We start from the raw sequence: 10295 nt of genomic DNA on the forward strand, positions 1-10295 counted from the left end.
GAGCAATTTCTCTGGCAGTGCTTTTATATAAAATCCAAGGCATGGTGAAGTCTCACTGGCAGTCATGTCATGCACGTTCATATTTTGAACGGCTTTTTTTTTTCAGTTTAACCCTTTGGTTCTCATTGATGAGCCGGGCTTGCCCAAAGGCACTGACTGCCCTGTTTGTAAGTGTCTCTTACTGGTTCTTTCATGTCCTGAAATGTGGTAGGTTAAAAAAAAAAAACATTAACTCTTTCTTGTAAAAAAAGATTATTCTGAATTATTCCGGGAAAAAAAATCTAGATATGCGAATCATTCTGAGAAAAAAAAAAAAGAACTTGGCTATAAAGCTAGTAAAAAAAAAAATGTTGGAACCAAGCAAACCCGTTTCGTACACATCTTTCTTGTGGATACAGTCAAGCACACCTCACCAATGCGACACAGGTTTCTTAACGCGGGAACCCAAAACTGTGCGCCAAGCTGCCGCAACTCGCCAGCATTGCTAGTTTGCCCCGCAGACTGCAGATCTAACAAAATAAAAGTTGCCAACCCTGTTTCGTGCTCCCCAGTTATCCCGTACATGCCACAACTTCAGGCAGTGGCAAACATGAGCCATTCAGGATGGAAAATGTTTTTACTGCACTCTGAGATTCCGCAACGCAAGGCCGCATCTGTGAGCAAGAAGCATAGAAACGCCCCCTTAACACGCACGCTGTCGACGCGTGGCGATCGGGCATGAGCAAAAAAAGCAGTGAAAGGGATCTATGCCCTGGCTATCGCGAGCCGCCGTAAGCATACTGCAAGCATTATCTCACACCTGATGACCAGCCCTCTGTGGCCCTGGCGGCAGTCCAAGCCCCACTTTCTGTCCCAAAAACAAACTCGGCATCTCCTGTGATCAGGGAGAGGAGACACCAGCTACCGCAGCATCTCCTCTCCCTGACCACAGAGCGTAGCCTGATAGAAACTCTTCAAAGGGCTTAGCCTTATACTAACATCATTGTTCTGCTAAACAAGCCTCCTTTGCGTGCGATTTCTTTTATTTCACCCGGTGGGCATGCAGTGTTGTACGACATATGGGTTGCGATTTCACATACGCTGGCTTTTGCTGATGGCAAATAAGCTATGATACTAATGACCACTACTAGTGACTTGTTAATGGCCTTTCCTCATGGTTCCGCCAGTAGTGCTTCCACCTGATCCTATGTTCAAGTCCGAGCAAGGGCCGTCGAGCTTTTTTCAAACCACGTGTCAAGCCTGATAGTAGAACCCTTGAGCATGACGACAGGATCTGTCGGTTCACTCATAAAAATGCATTCGTGAACACATCCTGTCATGCGAAAAACAATAAACGTCGCAGCACTTTCACTGGAACATAAATTCAGGCAACCAGGCTTAAGAACACAGCTGGATTAACTATTCTTTGGTTTTAACTGTGACCCTTTTCGCTCCCTAGGGCTGTGCAGGATACAAGTGTCTCAAACGCACCAGTTATAACATGGCTAGAGTGATGCCCTGAAACAAACAGACAACAAAAAAACAGATGAGTTCAAAAGGCAAACGTTTAAAGGCGTAATAGCTTAAGCATCATTACTCCAGCCACACTTATTTCGAACCGCAGGAAAAATTAAACGAGCAGTCTGACTGATCCCTGATTGAGCATCTACAAGAACCGTCACTTCTTTAGGCATATACAATCTGTGTCGGGATTGCTGCTTCCGCGATGTATGACATTGTTGATGTCCGCGGAAAAGCTGATGTACGGTCCATCTGACGTTTTCAGAGAAGGGCACTGATCAAGGATTGATAGGACAGTTATTAAATCATTCAAATCAATAAATCACACCCAAAGATTTTAATCAATCAATAGGCCCACCAATCAATCAATCAATGAATTTCAAAGAATAATGCTATCACCTGACGCTGAAATTCCCGGTACTCGTATAGCTGTCCCCCCTTTATCAATATGGCCACCAATCAATCAATCAATCAATCAATCAATCAATCAATCACTCACTCAATCAATTTCAACCAATAATGCTATCATATGACGCTGAAATTCCCGGCACTCGTATAGCTGTCCCCCCCCCTTTTGGTTTTGATATATCCCTAGATATCTCTGCTACACACCTCTTGCCACTGGCACAATCTAGACGATGCCTGTCAAAACACGTGGCTGAAGGGCAGACTGCCCTCTCAGCCCCTGACGTCTCCTCCCTGCCCGCTCGATAGCGAGGCACCAGCGTAAACCGAGACCACGCCGCCGATTGACAACACAGATAGGAAGGGGGCCTCTTGTGATGCGCGTCTAAGCAAACAGCGTGAACAGATTAGTGAACCACTCAGGCCACCGGCGGTAGCGTGCATGCAACGTGAGGCGACAAACATCCAAAAGAGCTGTGAAAACACTTCCTGCTTCTGTTGGCATTAGGAGTGACTGTAATCCCGATGTGGGCCCTCGGGTGGTCGAAGTCTCTCCCAGCATGACTGTATCACTGAAACTTGTTATCGCCAACACTTACACGCAGCTAACGACATTAATTCGAGACGACTTTATGCAGCATGCTTGCAGTGACGGAAAACAGTTGACTGTCTTTCACCGGCTGTTCTCAGCTGGTGAAACAACAAAATTTCAACACCAGAATTTCAAACAATTGGTTATAGCCAGGGCCGTACCCAGAAATTTTTTTCGGGGGGGGGTTATGAATTTTGGGAAGGGGATAGTTTTGTTGAAAGCAACATTAAGTATTGTTTACGTGCTGCCTTGAAAAGATTTCGGGAGGGGTTCGAACCACCAAACCCCCCCTCTGGGTACGGCCCTGGTTATAGCACCGTTTTAAAAAAGCATGGCAATGAACTAAACACAGAAGTCTAACAAGCACTGCCCACTAATTCTTGTCTGGCTATACACCTTTCAGGTGTCCAGTTTGCATCTGACTGGACACCTATATACAGTTAAAGGAGTACTGACACCAAATTTAGAGGCCTAAATAACGATATAATTGGCTTCAGTAGTTTGTACAGATTACCCACAGAAATTTTTGGAGCGATCCGAGGCTGGAAACGCATCAAAAATCGATTTTAGTTGCCCTGGCCGCGAACTATTACAAATCGGCAGCACTAGCGAAATCGCTTAGGGTGTGACGTCAGGCTATCCGCGATTTTGCGGCCGATTCAGCATGACGTCATACAGTTGTTTCCGGAACCGGAAGCGATAGCCTGCGCTGTTGTTGTGGGCGGTCTCGCTTCGATAGGAGGTTTGGCTTGGCTGCGGTACCGCTGTGAGCAAGGCTTGCGAAGTGCGCACTTCACGTTTCCGCGCAGGTATTGCCATCTCTCGACCGGTCGGCGCACCGCCCGCCGCGCGCCGCGGGGGGCCGGTCAGCGTATACGCTTGCATCGCGGCAGATATCTGATCGCCGCTTTTAAAATAAGCCCTGATAACAATCCCAAGCACAATTTTTCACCACACTAACACCTACTTTCTCGCATGTGGAACTTCATTTTAACGATCAGATTGATTCAGAAGAGCAGCGACAAGCGGTTGCTACCGTCTTGCTACCGTGGTCTGCGCCGGATCGAGCCGCTGAGTGTCCGAGCTGGCAGGCGCGGCCGGCGTGTGCGCGAACTGTTTCCGAAGGCAGGAAACGCTTCACGATTGCCTGCTTTATCCATTTTTTGCGATTAAACGCGCGGGATCTACAAATTCAGCTCAGCGATAGTCGTAGTTGACCATGGAGCAAAAACGGTGGGCGGAGCGACGCCGACGACGCATCGCATGCACGCATCGGGTCATGTGTCTCAAATTCACGCGTACGACTAGTCGTGGTGACAGTCGTAACGATCAGTCGCATGCGAATCGAGTGTACAAATCGTACATGTGTCCAGCGCTTTAGTGTGAACCGCGTGCAATCCGTAGCAGACGATGCAGCGAACGTCCCTGACGTCACGGAGACCATGACGTCACGGTCCGACGTCACGGAGACCGTGACGTCAGGCAGTCCGCTTGCAGGCTCTCCTTCGAACGGCCATTTTCCCGCGCGGCGACCGAATTTGAAAGTGGTTGCAATAAACGTGCTATAATTAATTATATGTTGGTGGCTGACGCCTTTCGGTTCGATTTTCGTAATTACTGGGACCACAGGTATTCTTTACAGCATAAAAACTGAAAGCGAGAAATTTCGTGTCAGTACTCCTTTAAACGTATATAACAAAGTTGACAAAAATTTGAATTTTTTCGTTACATCCGGGTTTTCGTTACAAGGAGGTTTCGAGTTAAAGCTCACATGAATAAAGCGGAAACAAAACCAAAATGCTAGACATCGGTGATGCTGAACTCACTCGTCAAGGATTTATTTCACACTGAAAAACTGCGTGACTTGTGCCTTACTCTACCGTATTCACAAACGTAACTTGAGTATGGCTTTTGCATTTTGAGACTTTTCAGGTGCCTTGACTCGCTTCGAGAACCAAACTTATGCTGAAAGGGGACCTTTCTGCGAACTTGATGCTCTTTTGCGCACTCAAAATTGTTGAGGGAATGCTAGTTTAGACACTGTATGGATCGTCGATGTTCTCCTTTCACGCTGGCATTTAAAATAGTGAGCTTGTCTTGAAAAGAGAAAACTTTTTTTGTTTTCTGGCAGCAGCACTCATCACCGACGAACTGACACCACAAATAGCGGTGGTGACGCGCGACGACATGCCGGCAAACAGGACAAGCACCTAATCCATACCGCACTCACACGTGGAAATGCGCGGGAGATTGCGATGCGGGCGAAATTCACTAAATTAGTGCATTTAGCCAGCCGATTTTTCAGAAAAGGGGCAAAACACAATGGCTCATGAGCGCAGCAAATTCGTTACATTGAGGTTAACCGTTGCAACTCCTTTGTTGCATAGAGGTCGCAAACACATGGGCTTCAATGGAGGTGGAAGTGGGAAAATGAAAAACTTCGTTCAATCCAGGAAACTCGTTACAGAGAGGTTCGTTACATCCAGGCTTAACTGTACATCTATACGCACCTCTATACACCTATATACATCTATACAAACCTATATACACCTACATCTATACATCTTTACACTAAATTCGTACATAGATGCATATCCAGCATGTGTGTGTGTGTGTGTGTACTGCGCGCACACAGTTGCCAACCGATTTTTCAGGAGGTCCAAATGTTTTGCTCGAATTGCCTAGTGGAATATCGGCGCTGTTACAGACAACTTGATTATTCCGACACTTTTAGCTCCCTGGGCAGGTGGCAAAAGCGGGTCACGCATATGCTTGCGAAGGTTTTGTTTCATGCTTGAGTGCTACTGAAAACTGTCCCAAAACGTTACGCGGCATTGGGAGCTCGCCTGCAATGGTAGCTACTATTTTTGTAGCAAACCACACTCAGATTTAAAAAAAATGAAAGAAAAAAGGAAGCTAGAACACATCAAGATAGTGAAGGTACAGTGAAAGTTAGTTGATTTGAACTTCAATAATACGAATTTATGGATAATTCGAACTGTACGATTTGGTCCAGCCAAGTCTCCATCCCTCCATAAAAAAGCCCGTTAATTCAAACCAGTTTAGGCTTCGCCAGTGACGCCACTGATAATTCGAACAATGCGCCAGCCCCTTGGCGCATGCTAGAGAAACGCACCCAGTGCCTACATACAAGACTATAGAACGAAGAAGGCGAAATAGGGTAAAACCAATTAAAATCCCACATGACGGGTGTTATGGAAGACGCATTCTTTGCGAACTCGGTCGGTGAGAACGCGAGTACAGTGGTGTGTGGGGTGCACTGACAGCTCTCAGGTCAGAGGCACAGAACATGTCGCTGCCAATGACAACTGGGAGGACAAGGACCAAGCATAGTACCACTGCCCGCTCAAAAGTCACAGCCGGATCGAATGCCGCCCGTCTTTTCTTCAGTTTTCAAGAAGCCGAAGATGAAGCTTTCCGCTACATTCATTTGTTAGAGCAAAGAGTGCCGACTGTCGCCTTTAGGGACACAAGGCAGACCACAATCGGTTTTTTTCAGGTATCAAAGTGTTTGACATGCCCTACAGCTTCCAAGTTGCAGAGTGCTGTTGTTATTGTTTACTTTCATTAGTCCGAACTTTCATTAATTCGAACTAAGGTGGCATCCACTTGCGGTGCGAATAAACAAGTTTTTACAATAGAAAGGTCCAACTACGTTTCTAATCCTAGCATGTAAATGTAAAAGAAAATAAACGATCTACCACACATCTACCATTCCTTTTCCAAACAATTACTACCAAACAGAAAAACAACACTTACTGTGCTGGAGTGAATAAAAACGACATTCTATGCAGCAAAGCTGCATTTCAGGTATGAACTGCGCTAAAGTGGAGGGCTACAAATTCATTTAGACCACACTTCGGTGTGCGCCAAAATCTCATACCCATGGGCAATTTTCTGGTGGGAATTGAATGTGACCTCAGCTGAGCCGTAAAAGTCCAATGCTTACTTTTACGTTTCATAGTTGACTGCCCGCAATGAAGCACAATATGAATAATGAGGGAACATTGTCTGTCCTTCGTCTAATTCTCATTGCTTGGTAAATGAGCATCCCACCATTTTTAGGTCCAATGACTGAGATTACCTCAAAAGGGGGTGGTGGAGGAGGGAGTTAGATGTACGGTGGCCGTACTAGAACTATTTTGGGTCTAACACTAGAATCTCCATTGCATGGCGGATAGGATAATTACAAGCACTGTTTGTGGTTCCCATAGTGGTGCAAATTTGTGTGACAGGTAGTGTGAATCGTGAGCATATAACATGCTAGATGTTGCCTAGTTCAACTTAAGGCCTTGCACCTTTTATGGCAAACACGAAACTCATAGCCCGACAAAATGTGAAAAAATATCGGGGCATTTTTTTATTATGTTTTGGCAATTATTTCTTTTCCTCTCAGCGTGGCAAACCAATGTCGAGCTCAAACGGAACGCAACAAGATTGCACTGACAGACCCGACAGTTTAAATACGTTGCAGACTAACTGAAGTAATAAAATAAAAAAAAGCTTTGGGGGTGACTTGGCAGGCATGCTCAGTACTTTGGCATCAGCTCTGGTTATAATTACTCAAATTTGTTCATTGAATGCAATACCTTAATAGAAATTATTTAGCCATTTCATGCAGCCTTGGCCAATCTCTGTTAAAAGGCACCTTTTCTTTTTCAGCAAACATCAACGGGCCATGCATCATTTTCTGCCAGCTACGCTGTACAGTAATGGACAAATTAAACACGAACGCAAAGATATGAACCAGAACACACAAAAAACACGATTTCTTTCTGTGCAAGTCAAATTGTCACGTGGCTTTATTACTGTAGCAAAGTTTTAAAATGTGTCTTTTTAAATATATCACTAGCGGGCCAATATTTTATCCACATTATGCATATTTTTTTATTTTGTGTGTTCTGGTCGACATTTTCATGTTTTCATTTCATTTGCTCATGACTGTACATCAATGCAGTACTAGTCGTGGAATGACAACTGAAATGACAAAGTCGTGGAATGACAAAGTGAAATGACAACTCTTTGCGCCCCAAGTAGAGCGCCTCGCGTGTTCAACAAAGCAGCACTGATGCCGGAAGGAAACCAGGACAGCGCGCATGACTGCTCAGGTGTAGAGCAGTCAGCGTCTGACAATAGGGGAAAAACCTGAGACCGGCAGCTTTTGTCGCCAAAACGATGCAACAGGCAGCAAATAACATGTGAGACACAGCTCGGCAGACGCCGACTTCCTCTGCCGGGGGAATGGGCTCTGGTTTCCCACTTCAGCGCACAAGGGGAGCAGCGATTGTAGACAGCGTGGAAGCTCTCGGAAAAAGAGAAAGCGGTGTGCTGGAGACATTTCTGCGTTTTGCATCTTTCCACATCGCCTAAAAAAAAAGATCATAAAATAAAAAACTCACTGGGTTTCCCTCCATTTAAACGCAAACAAAGCTGCCACTAGAATAAAAAAAAGAAGAAGAAAAGAAAAACAGGCCCAGCCACATCAGCATGCTGCCGTGTTCTTGGTAACTTGAAAATTACCAGGCACAGTGTGAGGATTGATTGATTGATTGTAGGGTTTAACGCGCCGACGCAACGCAGGCGATGAGGCGCGCCGTAGTGGAGGGCTCCGAATTAATTTTGATAACCTGGGGATCTTTAACGTGCGGAGAAATCTCGTAAACACGGGCATTTTTGCTTTTCTCCTCCATCGAAAAGTGGCCGCCCGCTGTGAGGAGGCAAGACCAAAATCACACAACCGCCGCTACCTGGGCAGCGTTGCCAAAATTCCTTGTCCTTTGGCTCTACCTGGACAAGGAAAGCAAAACCTCTAAAGAAAGCAAAATCTCTAGTGGATTTCTATTGCCCAAGTTTTAAGCCACTGCTAAACGAAAAAAATTTGGGAATTCAACAGTTATTTTCATTAGGGTGGCCAATGAAAATGGAATCCTTACTGCTGATGCTGTTCACGTGAGTTGCAGCATTTATATCTAAATTTTGTAAAACGCGATAAAAAAAGTATCTCGAAATCACCTTCGTTTAAAGGAACAAGGCTCATGGCGCACAGAAATTCTAATTGTTTGACCGAATGAAAGCGATGCTAATCAGCACTTGTTGTTGTTGAAAACGTTTATCACCCCCTGGCATTGTATTCCCTTTTTTTTTTTAGACATGAAAGCAAACTGACTTAAATCCGAAAAATCCACAAAATCTAGAAACGTCGGCAGTCCAGCGGAAAGCTCTGTCAGGTCACTTTTTTTTCTCTCAACCGGCGTGAACGGACCTTTCCAACGTGTTAGCGGTCGCCAGAGCTTCCTTTCTGTGGCAAGGCAAAACTGGTAGTTACTCAAATAACGTATTCAGAGATTTGACAGGCGAAATGGCGTACAAATGTTACCTGGACCGCACGCGTAGTATCAACCAGTATGAAGTGAAACCTAATTTTTTCACTCGAAATTTGACACCCCTACCAAGAACGTCGCTCGCGTTTTTTTTTTTTTTTTCCTCGCGCATTTTTTTTTTTATAGATTTTCGCTGCGCGTGCAGCCACGTTACCAGAAAACAGGAAGCAAACCAGACACTCGTTTCGCTTTTTTTCTGACGCACTCGCGATTTCAACGCTCGGTTTTCGAAACGCTGCCAAGCTGCTGCGCGTAGTCAGGGTTGCTGCCGGCAAAGAAAACAACCATCACGTGGCCTTCCACGACTAGCTATTTGTCCTTGCGCACGGCATATCTGGTTCGCGCCAAACACCTCTGAACACATTCAAAGCACAGATGTCAGAGATCGTCGCCGCCGTCCTTGCGAAGCAAGAAAGAGCTTACCTCCGAGCCCGCATCGCATAGAACGCTGCCGTTGAAGGGCGCCGAGCAAGTGATTGCCTCGAAGCGCTGCGAAAACTTGCCCTGTCTCAAGGCATTCAGTAACAACACTAGCGTCTCGCTCACATTCCCGGACGCATTAAATGACGGTCCGTACCGGCGTAACGCCAACTCCGCGAGTTTCGTAATGTCTTGGAGTTCACTGGCACAGGCCGATTGTAGGCAGCCCGACGCCGAAAGCACGAATAGCAAACACCACGGGGCCAGCAGTCGGAAGGCGTTTGTCGCACCGTGGCTCATAACGGATTTGGGGTGACACCGCGCGGATGATTCGCACGGCTTGTAGTGCCGACGTTGTAGCGGTCCGGAGGAGTACGGCGAGCCTGCCGAACACGTCGCGGCACTTGACACATGTCCGCGCGAAGTCCGGTAGCACGCGGGGTCCGGTAGACAGGCTTTGTCGCGTCTAAACACCGTCCGAGGGGTTGACGCGGGTGGATGAGAGCTCATGCTGACCTTTGAAATCCGCCCGCGCTGCCCACTCGACTTCTTACATACGTGGAACAACCACTCGCGGGCGGAAATCACACACCGCGAGCTTGCGAACCGCTCACGCGTCTCCGCGGCGCCGACTGAAGCGCCGGAGCGCTAAACGCGGCAGCTACACGACGGCGATGATGATAATGATACCGTAAGCCTTTCTTCTTCTTTTTTTAATCTACCAGGTATAGAGTTAATACTCGTCTCCCAGGCTCTAATCGAAACAAGGCAAAGATTAGTTTTATAGTGAGTCTACCTGTTTGGTAAATAAAGTTTGGTATTTTTCAATACACAAAGCGGCCGGATGCGTTTTCGGCGCCAAATTCGACATTCCACACGACATTAGGACGTGGATTTACCGATCTACGCTCCACCGTTACCGAGAAACATGCATCCCACACACAATGCGGGAAGCAGACGCGAGACTCGATTTATAC

At 46.3% G+C, this 10295-nt stretch overlaps 1 protein-coding gene across 1 annotated transcript in view; it reads right to left on the bottom strand.

Moving 5' to 3' along the window:
• LOC144162927 (metal cation symporter ZIP14-like) overlaps positions 1 to 9970 on the bottom strand; it is a 41121-nt gene extending 31151 nt beyond the window's left edge. The window contains exon 1 of the mRNA XM_077693654.1: positions 9322 to 9970. Within this exon, the coding sequence (XP_077549780.1) occupies positions 9322 to 9828 (507 nt within the window). The 5' untranslated portion in view covers positions 9829 to 9970. The remainder of the gene's footprint in view (positions 1 to 9321) is intronic.
• Between the last annotated feature and the right edge of the window lie 325 nt (positions 9971 to 10295).

Source organism: Haemaphysalis longicornis, unplaced genomic scaffold, assembly GCF_048455015.1.
Source record: "Haemaphysalis longicornis isolate Haplotype H1 unplaced genomic scaffold, Haemaphysalis longicornis Haplotype H1 scaffold_12, whole genome shotgun sequence".
Taxonomy (NCBI): domain Eukaryota; kingdom Metazoa; phylum Arthropoda; class Arachnida; order Ixodida; family Ixodidae; genus Haemaphysalis; species Haemaphysalis longicornis.